General features: G+C 40.6%; 1 protein-coding gene across 1 annotated transcript in view; it reads right to left on the reverse strand.

Moving 5' to 3' along the window:
• LOC134204930 (uncharacterized) overlaps positions 1-1,358 on the reverse strand; it is a 66,155-nt gene extending 64,797 nt beyond the window's left edge. The window contains exon 1 of the mRNA XM_062679747.1: positions 447-1,358. Within this exon, the coding sequence (XP_062535731.1) occupies positions 447-531 (85 nt within the window). The 5' untranslated portion in view covers positions 532-1,358. The remainder of the gene's footprint in view (positions 1-446) is intronic.
• Positions 1,359-16,774: the final 15,416 nt, after the last annotated feature.

The following is a 16,774-nucleotide window of genomic DNA, read 5'->3' on the forward strand; positions in this document are numbered from 1 at the left end:
AACAAGAACAGTGCACAGTGCTGTACAAAATTCGGGGAATTAAATTTAATTCCCCATTCGAGGACAGTTTTTGCGTCACCAAGCTGAACAAAATATAGATAACAGTTCCCTCAAAAAGATATTCGATAACTGTATGGATTAGTGCGACTGTTGAGCACGTCAACCGTCCACCTTTCGAACTGAATGCCGAAGAAGCGACGACGACGTTTAGTTGGATGTCTTATTGTTGTTCCGAGCGTGACCACATGACAAAAATGATAACTCGCCAAGTGAGCCACCCATTTCAAGGTAAAACTCCGGATATGTCCGCGCGCGTGTGTATTGGTATAACCAACCATGTCAATGATAAAGTTCACACGCGAAGGATAATCTTTGAACATTGGTTTGAACGTCTGCCTTTTGCTGGAAACCGAAAGACTAAACAGGCTCAGACTTATCGAACTTACCGCAATGTGCCAAATCGATGATCGGTATTTGGCTCGTGGATAGCAAAGTATCCACCTTATCTTCAACGGACTTTGTCTTCAACATTTTGCTAATGGTTTTCTTTAAATGCTAGTAACCTTTCACTTTTCAATTTTGGCTTTCAAGATACACTTCTTTTCGAGGGCCTGCACACTCCACCACCGCTTCGTGATCACTTGATTTCACCGCCTGCGCAGCCGAAACTTTTCTTCTCGTTATTCGTATTTTTATGTCAGGTTCAGTTTTACCTCGAAGATTTTGCTTTCGGTATACTTATTTCTTCGCGTTTCGGCTCACTGTTATGTTGCTTTATGACTGCTTTTCGCTAGTTTGGATTTATTATTGCTGGTATCTCTTTCGCACGCGTGGCTGACTTTTCTCCTTCTCCTTCGGTTCTACACACGGTTACGTGAAGGGGAAATCACACGCAAACCATGTGAATCGTTTGCGGGGTGGATACTCTCTTGGCGCTGTGTTTTGGTCTTCACTGGTCTTCTTCACCCGACGGTTGATGATGGTACCAATACTACCAATAACATTAGTTTCGAGGGCAACCCTGCTTGTACTGTTCGACGATCGACGAGTTGAAAGTACTTTCCATTTGAACAGTGTGTGCAAAAAATGCTGCCTCGTGAGTCGTTATGTACTTCCCCGGAAGTAATTCTACCCGACCCTTTTGGCAGTAAATCACAACCGTAACAATTGACGGGATACCTTCGATGAATCACACTACTTAGCCACGGATATACACTGCTGTAAACCACTGTTACCGATCGCCTTGGCTGGTTCGGAACTGGACGACACAACACTTCCGAAAACTCCTTAGATACGATCTGACAACAGCAATACGCGCAACTGTACACTTCAGCGGGCAACGATCGACTGAAAGTTAACCGTTTGGTTTCCTCCACACTCTCTATCTTCTCCTGTTTGGCTCTGATTCGACTCAGCTGTGTATGTGTAAACCGTTTTGTCTTGTATTGATGGATGGTCTCGCTTAAATCCAGTCAGACAGTACACCTTGGTTTTATCAAATAGCGTGAAATTATGCATCTCATTAGAGGGGATGTAGCAATTTAATTCAATAGTGTTGTCTGTTGTTATATTCTGCTTATCGTGTCCAAGAGAGACTGACTGAACTCAAATCTGCGTCCAATCAAGATAAATGTAGATCGCGCATAAAAAATAATCTACGATCAAGTCTCGATTGCAGCCCAAAACTCTTCAAGACACGAGTTCAATTGCTTTTTAATGTAATCTAATCTAATCTCATACTTGCATAGCCTTCATGGAAATGACGGTTTCGGAAGTCCGTAATTTTTCTTATCATACGGCATACAACTACGCAGTATGTACCGTAGAAATGACTCTTAGGAGCATGCCAGAGTAAACGTGACGGGCGACGCGACGCGACGCGACGCGACGCGACTAACCTAAAAGAATAACAATCATTATGATAAGAAAATTATTTTGAGCTTTTTAGTGGAATGTTTTCACCTGTCATAAGACGAGTTTATACAATCCCATTGAATTCCACCACTTAATTGTATCTTGACAGATACGTATTTCGACCTCAACAGTAAGGCCGTCTTCAGTGTCTCGTACTTGACTCGACTAGCCAAGTCGCATCGCACGTCGCGTTTACTCTGGTGGGCACCTTAGATACCGAGCGGTTACAGAAATACCTTAAGTCGGTGATCTTCAGCATCTGTAACACTTTTATTGTGAAACTTTATAACACTACACATTTGTTTTTCCTACGGTCATTGCTCTGGTTCTACTTTTTGTGCAAATCAACTGCTCTGGACGACGGTCGAAACGAGATTCCATACTCCATTTTTACTGTTTTCGCCATCAAACTGGATCTGACTAGAGGCCTGAATAACGGTTCGATTGGCGGCACATACCTATCCGCGTTTCTCTTATTCAGGCCTCTAGATCTGACTGCAATATAACTCTTCCTCCAGTTGACCTGCAACTATTCTCACCAAGTGAACCAAGTTTCAACAGATTGGAAATGGCAAGACGTTAATCCTCGAGGGATAATATGATGCCAACAACATTCGGGTGGTACAAAGTCAAGCTACTCCCTAATTGAGCAATACTGGAAATTGAAAAAAATTCAAGCAGGCAAGAGTTCGTCGACATAATTATACTTACTTGAACTCTCGCTTGAAGCATTTCTATCTAACTCTGTGACATACACCAGATAGGAAAAACTTTTGTCCGGTGGCACCATGGGCTCGATTGAGATTGAGAACTAAGGGTTTCTTCAAAACTTATTGTAATTGTGCGTTCCAGTGGTGCCGAAGCTATTGGTACGCCTTGGCTACGCTCCAGCTAACCTAAACATAAGATGTGAAAAATTTGAACTGGAAGTTATAAAAATGTAATCGCACGAAGCATTCATCAAAAAGAGTACTTGCCTGCACTTGGATTATGGAACACCTCTCCACCAATTTCATACACAATATTGGGGCTGTTGAAATTTAGCAAGCTGTTACCTGTGTAAACATAGTCGCAACAAACAAAATTGGGTTTCACAATCGATTATACTTTTTGAACACAACATGTTGTCTATCCTGCAATGGTGTTATCAGAGTATTGTCAATGGAATAAAAGTGCAACCAAATGAACAAATTACAATGCATAAACTAAACAACTTCAACTTACGAAAGTAAAACAAATAGTTCTCGCGATTCGAATCATAGGGGCGTAACTGTATTGATGGATTTCTCTTCATCGATTTTATATTTCGTCAATAACTCAGCTGTTTCAAAAGCTACAACCATGATTGTTGCGTCTGGACCAAAATCCAATCATCCTTTATCACACCAAAATATTAAATCTCGCGTAACATTTGAAAAGGGCCTACAGCCAAAACGTAAACACTGAGAAAATGCCGTTCGAAAAAAATGTATCACAATTTCTATTCCTATTTCCCAAATTTGTGATATTTTAAGCAGCAAAAACTCCTAAAAGCACATAATCAGCACTATCTATCCATCCATAACCTTAATTGCATCGAAAACATGCAAAAATGTGCCGAAATCGTCAAAATAAAAGTTTAAGTCTATTTTCATTTTTTTCTCCGGAATAGGCCTTCTTGATAAGTCATTCTGCATTTGCTTGTCATTCATAGACCCTTTGTTTATGGCATTTTTCGAAAGTAAACACGGGATAAGGCTTTTCGGGAGGGGAAATTTTCTCTCTCCGAGGTCGGGCCGATGACGGTTCGGAAAAAATTCTCGTTATCGGCCCGAAGTTGGAGAAGGCTTATCCCAGACAGAAAAAAACGAGTGGCTTGGCCGTTTTTTAGGGTGGACCTACACATATTTTGAAAATAACACGTTGTAAGCCCAATTAAAAAATAGTTTTTTCTAAGTAATTTAATTGAAGATGCGGAACATTTTTATACTATTAGTAGCTATTAGGGAATGCTATCGAAGGGTGTTAAAATTGAATTTGTTTACTTTTCATTGTAGGCCCTAATCAATTGTTAAGCGAGAAATGTTCTGAAAACTGCGGCAATTCGCTATACATTGATAAAAAGAAAACATCGCCGAAAAGAAATCGATCGATGCAGTTACGCCCCTATGATAAGCGCGAGAATTTTTACAATCACAATACCTTTTAATCTGGTACGGTAAAGCGTACCATTGGTACTTTGCGCACCTGAAAGAATAAAATAAACCCCATATCGCGGTCCTTAGCCTCTTACCAACCTTAGGGAAGATCGGGTAACCAATCCTGGTGGTCGTATGCTGACAGGGAAAGGGGGTTTGCTCCTCTCCGGAGGTGCAAATCTTTCTGAGCGTCTGTTCTCCATGTTAGGGGCGGCTGATCACCGTCCGAGTGCCAACGAGGGACTCCTAGTGAAACTTTGCACCATGGTCAGGCCCTCCAAGCCAGCTTTTAAAAAAACACAGCGAATAATCAACAAGAGAGTACGGACCGGAACCATCGGCAAAGACCACTGCGACGAAAAAGGACGATTGGAAACTCGGTTTATGGAACTGCAAATCTCTTAAGTTCATCGGGAGCACACGCATACTCGCCGATGTGCTCAAGGACCGTAGATTTGGCATAGTAACGCTGCAGTAGAGTTGTTGGAAGGGATCAATGCAATTGTGCGAACGTTTAGAGGTCATACCATGATGGTCCACCAGAGCTGCGGCAACGCACACGAGCTGGGAACAGCTTTCATAGTGATGAGTGACATGCAAAAGCGCGTGATTTCGGGTGGTGGCCGATCAATAAAAGAATTTGCAGGTTGAGGATCAAAGGCCGGTTCTTCAACTTCAGCATAATCAACGTCCATAGCTCCGGGAGCACTGATGAGAATAAGGACGCATTTTACGCGCAGCTGGAACATGAGTACGACCGCACCCAAGCCACGACGACAAAATTATCATAGGAGATTTGAACGCTCAGGTTGGCCAAGAGGAGAAGTTTAGACCAAATTTTGGGAAGTTCAGCGCTCACCGGCTGCCGAACGAAAACGGCCTACGACTAATTGATATCACCGCCTCCAAGAATATGGCCATTTGCAGCACCTACTTCCAACACAGCCTTCCGTATCGGTACAACTGGAGATCACCACAGCCACGTTCTAATTGATGGACGGCACTTCTCTGACATTATCGACGTCAGGACATATCGTGGCGCTAACATCGACTCTGACCACTATCTGGTGATGGTTAAATTGCGCCCAACACTATCCGTCATCAACAATGTTCGGTACCGACGACCGCCGCGGTACGATCTAGAGCGACTGAAGCAACCTGATGTCGCCACTGCATACGCGCAGCATCTCGAGGCAGCGTTGCCGGAAGAGTGTGATCTCGATGGGGCCCCTCTTGAGGATTGCTGGAATACAGTTAAAGCAGCCATTAACGACGCAACGGAGAACAACGTCGGGTATGTGGGACGATGTCGACGGAACGAAGCGGAGACAGTAGACCCGCCTTTTTCAGGAGAAGGAACGCCGCCTGGAAGAAGCGGAGTGCGAAAAGTTGGAACAGCTGTGCCGTTCTCAAGAAACACGCAAGTTCTATCGGAAGCTTAACGCATCCCGCAAAGGCTTCGTGCCGCGAGCCGAAATGTGCAGGGATAAGAATGGGAGCATCTTGGCACCTTGGACGAACGTGTGGTGATCGAAAGGTGGAAGCAGCACTACGAGGAATATTTAAATGGCGCTGGGAGCACACACATTGAAAGTCAAGGCAGCGGAGGAAATGACTACGTCGGTTCAGCGGACGATGGAAGCCCACCAACCCCCACTTTGAGGGAAGTTAAGGATGCCATCCAACAGCTTGAGACCAATAAAGCAGCTGGTAAGGATGGTATCGGAGCTGAGCTCATCAAACTGAGCCCGGAAAAGCTGGCCACTTTCCTGCACAAACTGATAGTCAGAATCTAAAAAACTGAACAGCTACCGGAGGAGTGGAAAGAAGGGGTTATATGCCCCATCTACAAAAAAGGCGACAAGCTGGAGTGTAAGAACTTTCGAGCGATCACCATCTTTAATGCCGCCTACAAAGTGATATCCCAGATCATCTTCCGTCGTATGTCACCATTAGTGAATGTGTTCGTGGGAAGTTATCAAGCCGGCAAATCTTTCAAAAATGCCGTGAATACCAGGTCCCAACGCACCATCTGTTCATTGATTTCAAGGCAGCATCCGACAGTGTATAGACCATGTAGAGCTATGGAAAATTATGGACGAAAACAGCTTCCCTGGGAAGCTACCAGACTGATCAAAACAACGGTGGATGGGGTACAAAACTGTGTGAAGATTTCGGGCGAATACTCCAGTTCGTTTGAATCACGCCGAAGACTAAGACAAGGTGATGGACTTTCGTGCCTGTTGTTCAACATTGCGCTAGAAGGTGTCATGTGGAGAGCCGGGTGTAACAGCCGAGGTACGATTTTCAACAGATCCAGTCAATTTATTTGTTTCGCGGATGACATGGACACTGTCGGCCGAACATTTGCAAAGGTGGCAGAACTGTACACCCTCCTGAAACGTAAAGCAACAAAAGTTGGACTGGTGGTGAATGCGTCAAAGACAAAGTACATGCTTGTGGGCGGAACCGAGCGCGACAGGGCCCGCCTGCGTAGCAGTGTTACGATAGACGGGGATACTTTCGAGGTGGTCGATGAATTCGAATATAATGAATAACGGCTGACAATAATATTAGTCGAGAGAAACGAAGGCGCATTATCTGTGGAAGTCGGGCCTACTACGGGCTCCAGAAAAAACTGCGGTCAAAAAAGATTCACCACCGCACCAAATGTATCATGTACAATACGCTGATAAAGCCGGTAGTCCTCTACGGACATGGAACATGGACAATTCTCGAGGAGGACTTGCAAGCACTCGGAGTATTCGAGAGACGGGTGCTTATGACCATCTTTGGCGGTGTGCAAGAAGACGGTGTGTGGCGGAGAAGAATGAACCACAAGCTCGCCCAGCTCTACGGCCCAGTATCCGGAAGGGAGCTAAAGCCGGAAGAGCACGATGGGCAGGGCATGTTGCCAGAATGCCGGACAGCAACCCTGCAAAGATGGTGTTCGCTTCCGATCCGGCAGGTACGAGACGGAGTGAAGCACAGCGAGCGAGGTAGGCAGACCAGGTGCAAAACGACTTGGCGAGCGTGGGGCGCATTCGAGGATGGAGAGATGCGGCCTCGAACCGTGTATTGTGGCGTCAAATTGTTGATTCAGTGTTATCTGTATAGATGTAAACTTAATAAATGAATTGAAAAACTAACAAAGAAACGCATCGCCCAGCATTCACTGTGCCCTTTTTGTTGCAACAGAATGTGGCACATCGTGATTTGAATTGGCTTTATTCTTCTTCTCCAATGGCTCTGCATTCCCACTGGAACTTGGCCTACTTTTCAACTTAGTAGGTATGCTATTAGCATTTACCAACTAGAATAGCCGACGTAGTTTCTCTCGTAGCTATTTTGAATACTATCTCTTCAAAATGTACCACTTACAACGTGACGGCAGCTGTTCACGTCCAAAAATATTTAAAACGATCCTTTCCAATTCTTCCACCCTCCACTGACGTTGGTGGTATCATCAAACAGCGGCATTCCCGACCCAACTGGATTCATTCACACAATGATAGTCAAGTCTCTTTACTCCCAGCAGCTTCAAAATTTTCAATGAATTCGAAAAGGTTCGCGACGCTTCCAACAAATTCAATTAATAACTATTCATAAGAAATAACAGAAATAAAATGTAAAATGGTAAATGAGAAAAAAATACTTAGGAATCCAAGTAAAAATGATATCAAAATAGTTTCGTGAAGTCATGGATTCAACAGTTGCCTCCAAATGAAGATTCGATTATCTATAAAGAAAACAAAAACTCATCATGAAGTTATGTAGCGATATTTTTACTGATTACCTGAGCAAGTTTGTCCACATTATGTGAATCACTTTGTTCGCCAATGTTCGATGGCATTTCTCTATAATTTGACTCATTCGTCCTTATTTTAGGAATGATGACCAGTTGATCGTTCTGGTTATTAATTGATTGGTCTTGATAAACCGGCACATTTATTATGTCATATTGAAGCCGTTCGACTCGATTACCCAATTATTTGTTGTTCGGGATGAACCACTGTGTCCATTTCATTGAAGTTTTGTAGTATACCCGTATCATTTGTTTAGTACATGTCTTTCTGCTCCATTTCTATTGAGAAGGAAAGAAGTAGTCGTTATTTATTCAGATCAGTGGCGTAGCCAGGGGGGTGGTTTTGGGCATAAACCCCCCCCCCCCCCCCAGAGACAAAATTTCCAGGAGAAATTTTTTTTTTCGAAAAAAAAATGTTCGGAAAACCCCCCCCAGACCAATTTTCTGGCTACGCCACTGATTCAGATATTTCAAAAACTTTAACTACAGGAGGGCTAGGGGGGGCTATAGCCCCACCTAGGATCCGCCTAGCCCCCCCTAGAAAATTTGTTACTTTGTATAAGTATTACGCATATCTAGTCCACTGATTATATACGGGGGTAAATGCAGAAAGGATTGTCTTCATTATCCAATTACTTTCCTCGAAACACTACAGCAATCTATCCGCACAAGTTTTTGAACTTCGAGTTATTGTTATAAGGCTTGCTCACGACAAAATTTGGACCCCTCAAAACACGTTATAACTTATGAAATACCAAAGGAAATACCTCATCAACAAGTAAATTTAAAAATATATTATTGATTAATATTACATGTACTTAATGGATAATGGACAATTCCTTGAGATTTTCAAGTTTTTCCAGGGTTTTGTGAGTAATTGTCATCTAAATCGAGCGTATGATCTTAACCTTCCTAACTAATACCAATCCTAAAAGCTGCAGCGCATTTTAATTATCACTGTAGGCTTCTTGAGAAAGGTTCGGTAAAACTCTGAGATTTCAAGTAGAGGTAACTAAAAGTTGAATAAGAAATAACTTTGTATTCTTTCGGATGGTTTTTAGAAACTCTGCATACTATTTAATTCTTTAAACTCCTATTGTCGCTGCAGCAATGAAACCAGTGAAAATGTCTCAGTAGGCGTGAAACAGACCTACTGAGAGAAAAGATGTGTTGAATGTTCCTATGTGTTAACTTGTTAATTTGTTTTTTTTTTTAAACAAATTGAAAATTAACTACCAATAAGTTGTATTGGGATGTATAACTGATTTTTTTAAAATCATCCTAGAAGTTTTCTAACAGAAAAGAAACGTTAGTTTGTTGTGGTCAGATCGCCGTTTGAAAGCTCGTAGGAATTGTCAGGCCACTGAATGAAAGCTGGCGAAAAGAGTTGAACTAACTAATTTATTCAATATTTAATTTATAATGTATTCTAGGTTTGAAGCAAATCAAAAAATCCTTTAAAAATCAGGATCGTGCTTCACATTCTATTTACGGTGAGCCCAACACCTATGGTTTTCTGAACCTATCAAGGATTTTAGGAATCCTACGTGATTTCTAGATTTTTGTAACAAGGCTGAGCGTCGATGAACATCATTTGAAATATATAAGTCGTCCATTACATTGATATCTGGTAGACCAACAATATACATTAGTTGAATCGAGCGAAAATGGTAAACTTTCTGTGTTATGAGTGTTAAAATAGAAAAGTTAAAAAAAAAGTTAGCCCCCCTAGAATTTGTCATTAGTTACGCCAATGGTGTTAACATCGCCTTTGTCGCAGATCCTTGTGCATGATTTACAAGCAGACGACTGGATTCATAATTAATGCGTTCTTGTGAAATAATTTGATGAATCTTGTCCTGCACAATCAGTGCCCTCAAAATTTGTAGCTTCCTGAGTTGCCAAATTCATTCCAAAGTACATATCCAGATTTCCGCGAGCGGTAATGGCCGCCAGCTTGCCTGCGGGTCAGTCTCTGATTTGACGTTTCTGGAGGTCAACCGCACCCACCGCTCCGAGAATTTTGACCAATGTTGCACATAAGAAGGTGCTGATTCAGTGAATTCAAGCCTTCTTATATACCACATTGATCAAAATTCTTGAATGGTGGGTGCAGTTGACCTCCAGAAACGTCAAATCAGAGACTAACCCGCAGGCAAGCTGGCGGCCATTACCGCTCGCGGAAAACTGGATTGGAATTAATCTTGTATTGGCGGTGTCACTGATAACCGTACCCGATCAAAAATGCATAATAAAATTATAACAAGGGAAGTTATTCATTTTAGAAAAAAATATTGTAACAAAATGTGTTATAAATTTGACTGGTTAATTGTTAAAATAACAAAAATCATATTAAAAATACCTCTAGTCGTAACACAATTAAATCATAGGTAGGTACCTTCATATCAACATTATAACAAACGTTGATACAATTTTTTTTAATTCCTTTATTTATTTGTTAGGCACTCTGTGTTACTTAACCGTTACTGTGCCAAAATCTACTCAGTGATTCTGCTGTACAGAATCCTCACAGAATCTATTTTTAGATTTCCATTACTCATTATTGTTTTCATTGCCAGTCCATCTCATTGCGAGCCCAGCCATTTTATCCGGGTAACGTTGGAGGAATGCCTCCGAGAAGAACAAGTTGTCAGCAGGGTTGCCATTATGCCAGATATATCTGGCACTGCCAGACTTTTTGGCAGCAAAAAGAGAAAAAGAGAAACCACCCACAATGCCAGATTTTTCAAATTTCAGACAGATTGCTTTTTAAAAATTATGACCTGCATTAACATTTTTAAACATTTCTAATGAGTTTTTAATTTGATATTCATTCAATAATTGAAATTCATATTTATCAATGGCAACAGTTGAATTGTTGAGCCTAAACATGCCGTATGTAAATATTTATACGTTCACTTTAAGACAGCTTCACTTCTCAAGAACCCAAATTATCACCCCATTAGTTTAACCTTTCTAGTGGATTGGAGTCCATTTCGGCCCAGAGATGATTTAAAAACGTTGTAGTTTGGTGATAAAATGAGTTAAAGCTTTTAATTATTTTTTTTGACTTTTCCTAACTTATTGAAACAAAAAGCGACGTCTAGAAATCCCTAATCGCACAGATTCGACTGATTCGCTTGCAGCAACCTTTGGGTGACCAAAATCGGTTAAAATATAAATCACAGAAACTCGTTTAAGACAATTTTGCTACTCGGGATGCTACAGCAAAAACAGTTATCCACAGTGCATTAGCAAGTCACAAATGACCGCAACTTCATCTCGCTTCCAAAAACTCACTTTTGAATCAATTTCTATCCTGTATAACTAATGTGAAGGTATGGTTTCCGCGGTTGTTGTTCCGGATTACAGTTTGGCCATGCTGGTTCCCAGAAATCTGTTTTAAAGCAATCTTTCAAAACCATTTTTTGGCGTAACAACGCTCTGTAACCATGATCCAAATAAAATGTAATCATTGTCTGTTTGTATGGCTTATGACATTTCCTGGTTATTCATCAATTCGACGTCCTTCTGGAAGATTTATATCATCATTAAACTCCTTTTGATGGACCTGATTGGCCACCGGAGGTCCTACGGAAGATTCAGGGCATGCGCAAAAGTGAACAGTTCATAAAACTTATCCGTCTCTGAATAACGAATGATTGACGTGATCCGTTCTCTTGAATATGAGTGTCCACCGAAATTCCTCTCCGTAAAAGTTGTCAATTCATGATACTCCGAGCAGAGCGCAATTTTGTTCAAATCTTTTTATTATCGTACTCTGAGTAACAAATAATTGTTGTAACGCCTTCACATGGACTTTATATGCTCCGGAAGATCAAAATCCTTTGCTATTATGGACATTTCATAAAAAAATATGACGACACAATTTTTTTTTACAAAAATTCAATTATTAACTATGTTTATCAAAATTCTTTTTGGAATACCTATGGACTTACGGGTACCGTACACCATTTTAATCTTAATACTTTTTAATTTGAGCTTCTTTTGTTTGTTTATCAATCACATTTAAAATGGTTTAAACGTTATTAAGTGCTACTTAGAAATCAGAAAAATAAAAGCTAAGCCCGTTATTTTGAATGAAGTCAAGTTTCACCAATAATTATTTATATTCCTTTTATAATTTTTCGATATTTCAGAGCTTTGATTTCATTTAATTCGAAAGAGCGAAAGCAAAAAGAGGGTCAAAACACATTTTTTGTAATATTGGTAAAAATAATTAGATCACGCTTTAAGTTAAAATTTCTTAATTTAGAAAATTAACACCTAAATAAAGACTAATAAAGGTAATAAAGACGAATTTCTTCGCCAGATTTAGCCAGATTTTTTATTTGTAGCTTGCCAGATTTTTTTCAAAAAGTAGTGGCAACTTGTCAGTCGTCATCAGGCAGCCGAGACGGTACCCCAAAACGCCACCGTATGCGCAGCGGATCTGGCGACTGACGAAGGTTTTTTAGATATCTTGTAAAAAACCCCAGATTAATCCACCTACAGTGAGATTTTGACCCTTCCTTAGTTATAAGGATTTTTTTTTCCAGTCTCCAGTATTTAAAACGAGATAAAACTACTCAGCTTCCCACGGCGATTTACCGTGAAAGTGACAAAATAATTGCCTACCCAAAGGCGGATGTCATGGATTGAGTGACAACTCAACGAATGATACAGTACGTTACTTCATTCTGCCTATCTATAAGGAGCACGTCGGATTGAATAACTATTGTGACATGGTTAGTAACAATCGTAACGCTGCTGGTTGCATATGTTGCACTCGTAATTCACAGAGACCTCGATATTAATTAATCCAGAACTAACTAAATCAGTCATTGATCTGAGCGAAACTCAATAGCGTTCAATAATAACATATATTTCGCCTTATGGATGCTTAATTTGGTAAAACTAAACTTCTTCAATACCTTAAAAATGAGCTAGATTTTTATGGTAGTAAATTTCAGAATTTGCACACATACGCACACATACATGCATACAAGTGGTCTATTAGTGTCTCAAAACATGCTCACATTTGCTATCTAGCTTCCACTGAAGAAATTTTTGAAATCCCTTTCAATTTTTACGTTTTTGCTTTTCTGAGAAGATTTTTTTGTACATGCTTCTATATGTTCCTCAATTAAAATCATTTGTTTCTTCGAAACAAATAAGAAAAATAGGCATAATTCCATATCATATCATTTGTTATAATTATATTTTCAATATCAAAGTGAATTTGTTTCAAATACCATACATTTTATTTAATAACTAGCAGACCCGACGAACTTCGTTTCGCTTAAAATTGATTTATTGTCGGAGTAGTTCTCGAGTTATGATGAAATTTCTGATTCATTTGTATGGGAGCCCCCCTTTCCAAAAAAGGGAGGGGTCTCGAACCATCTTAAGAACCTTCCCCGGCCCCAAAAAACTCTGAGTACAAATTTTCACGCCGATCGGTTCAGTAGTTTCCGAGTCTATAAGGGTCAGACAGACAGAAATTCATTTTTATGTATATAGATTCACGAGATTTCTTGATAGATTAATACGTAACACATCTGGGTAACGCATACAAAGTGAAATTATAGACACTTCCGAAGGAAGGGTCAAAAAGTAGAAGTTTGTATCAAAGACACGGCCGTAAATTGAACGTAGAATTACGTATAATGCGATAGTGGATTCGAAATTCGATCATCAACATTTTGTGCATATTCATGCCGGATGGTAATAGCCGAAATGTAGGCAATTTAATGGAAAAGTGAAATTTCAACACTACCTGACGAAATTGATTTTTTTCAATAGTGAAATGCATTTAATCAATTGTTTACAATAGTTGTATAAAATCGATCGATGCATACCAAAATCTCCAGAATCCGTTGAAAAACGGCTGAGTTATTGGCTTTCCCTTCCTGACCACTTTTCGTGACGGTTCCAAATTTGAAACTTTGGAATGACCCCCCTGATCTTACCGAAAGACGTAATTCTACGTCAAAAATTACTTTCAAGGTGATTGCCTACATCACGTATAAAAATCTGGTACGCTACAACAACGAATTTCCATCCATAATGTAGGCAATTAACTTTGTACTAGCTATCAATACCGAACATAGATTCAAGTTATACTGGAGGTGGTTACCTCCGTTTTTTTTCCAATATCTATAAAAAAATGTAGGCAATTATTTGGTGTAAATATTCAGAACTAATGTTGTTATAATTTTGATATGAAATAAAACTGGCCGAGGACACATTTTTATCGAATTACCTAATTATAAGACATTTTGTTTCAAATAACAACCATTGATAGTGGAGAACAGTCTGGAACGTTTTCATTTGACTTATTCTTAGCTTTCTTTGATGATTGGGCGGAAGAGCGTTTTTTTTTACAATGCGATGCTCCAGATATATGTGCTGGTGCAGCAGTGGCATGGTTCGCTTTGTGTGCTGGCCTGCTCACTGATGTTTCTCTGTTTTCGTACTCTCGTATAAACTGTTCTTCATACTCTTTAATCATATTCGCCGGATCCGTCTCTGATTCTGCAGAGGATAGCGACTCGTACTGTACCTGATTCCTGGGCAGGACCTCGGTTACAGTGTTATATGGTTTGTCATCCTGTGACCAATGTTAACAATATATGAGCTTAGGTTGAAAAATTATCATAATATTATTACTACTTACGATGTTATTGTACGATTCCCTTGCTTCGCATTTGGATAAAAATTCGTCTGCGGTCTTGTACCATGACAACTTTGTATGGTAGACGTCGCTCGTCCCAGCACCAGATTTTTTGGATCCCTTCATTTTATTTTTTTCAATATTGTATGTGTCTCTCACAACTTTGAGCCTCCGTTTGACCTCATCGGTGGAATCCACATGAATCTTCTCGCGGATATTTTCAAGTGCTTCAATCCGCTTTAATTTATTTTTGTAAGATTCATGGGAATAGTTCCACAAGCAGTCGTTTTCCCTATACAGTTCCAAGGGCCTCTCGATTTCACTGAGGGACATTCTCTTCTTTCATGTCGCCATTACGTTTTCTTTACTGCACTTCACTAGAATTTAAACATATTCAGAAGCTTCTGATTTTGGCAAGCTATTTTTTATTGTCCGCTTATTATTGTTTTACATTATGCTTATTTCGCGGTAGTATTGTCTGAGCATTATCTGCTAGAGCTAGCGAAAATTCAAACGAACCATTACTCTCCCGATGTTGGGTCATTAGGCCGAAGGCCATTAGGCCGAATGGGCATTAGGCCGAACGGTCATTAGCCCGAATGAGAACTGGGGAGTGAGAAGTAAGTAGTGCGAAGGGTGGAAGAAGTAGAACGAAAGAAGGAGGAAAGAACTAGGAAGAAGAAAGAAATAAAAAGAAAGAAGGAAAACGAGAGAAAGAAGGAAGCACAAAAAAAGATGGAAGAAGAATGAAGAAGGGAGAAGAAATAAGTAACAAAGAAGAAGGAAGAAGAATGATGGAAGAAGAATGAAGAAGGGAGAAGAAATAAGTAACAAAGAGAAGGAAGAAGAAAGAAGGAAGAGCTTGAGCTTGATTGACTGCTCGTAGTTGCTACTCCATTATGACCAGATCAGCTGTTCTTGCACAGGGAACCAACAGATGTTTGCTTGGGACTAGCGCACATCTTCAATGTACAAGTACTGGTGATCTCATTTGTTAGGTCATACTGGCGCCTGCCACGTCAGATTGCAAGTCAATGTAGGGAAGGGGGAGGAAATGATGATGCAATCACTCGCCCACTGCAAGCCGAATATACCTCTGCACTTGCCACGAGTTCATGCGGAATTTGTTGGAATTTCTGGGTTAGGTTGGAGAGGCAGAGGTCCGTCTTGGTTAACGAGCTGCCAATGTGATAGGTAGGAGAAGGTAACTGATGGAATTTCTAATTGGATGTAGGAAACGAGCTCTATAGTTCATTTCCAATTCTAGCAGATTACTGTTAGAATACTCAAGTTGAAGGTATAGGAATAGTAATGGAAACGGTATGGAAGTCCATTTCCAGTTCTAGCGATTGCTAGAACATGAGAAATAAAGAGAAAGATACAAAGTAGGGGAATGGAACGGACCTGGGATCCTTCTGCGTATTGGGCAGAAGCAGTAGCCAAGCCCTACCAAGCCCGCTTCGAAACAAGAGAGATCACGCACTGAACTGATTAATTTTATTACCGACCGCGCAATGCAGAACACAATAATTCGGCCGACTACGCGATCGTTCTGCTGTCCGAAACAAGAGAGATCACGCACTGAACTGATTAATTTTATTATCGGCCGCGCAATGCAGAACACAATAATTCGGCCGACCGCGCGATCGTTCTGCTGTCCGAAACATGAGAGATCACGCACTGAACTGATTAATTTTATTACCGACCGCGCAATGCAGAACACAATAATTCGGCCGACCGCGCGATCGTTCTGCTGTCCGAAACATGAGAGATCACATGAAGATTACGCACTGAACTGATTAATTTTATTATCGGCCGCGCAATGCAGAACACAATAATTCGGCCGACCACGCGATCGTTCTGCTGTCCGAAACATGAGAGATCACGCACTGAACTGATTAATTTAATTATCGGCCGCGCAATGCAGAACACAATAATTCGGCCGACCGCGCGATCGTTTTGCTGTACGAAACATGAGAGATCACGCACTGAACTCAGAAGGAAGAAGAAAGAAGGAAGAGCGAAAAAGGAAGAAGGAAAAAAGAACACAGATAGAAGAAGGAAGATGCAAGAAGGGAGAAGGAAGAAGGGGTAAGGTGAAGAAAGAACTTCTCATTTTTTATTTTTTGCTTCTTTCTGCTAATGCGGTCTAATAACCATTCGGCCTAATGACCGTTTGACCTAATGACCTTCGACCAAAAG

This window comes from Armigeres subalbatus, chromosome 1 (assembly GCF_024139115.2).
Source record: "Armigeres subalbatus isolate Guangzhou_Male chromosome 1, GZ_Asu_2, whole genome shotgun sequence".
In the NCBI taxonomy this organism is placed as follows: Eukaryota; Metazoa; Arthropoda; class Insecta; order Diptera; family Culicidae; genus Armigeres; species Armigeres subalbatus.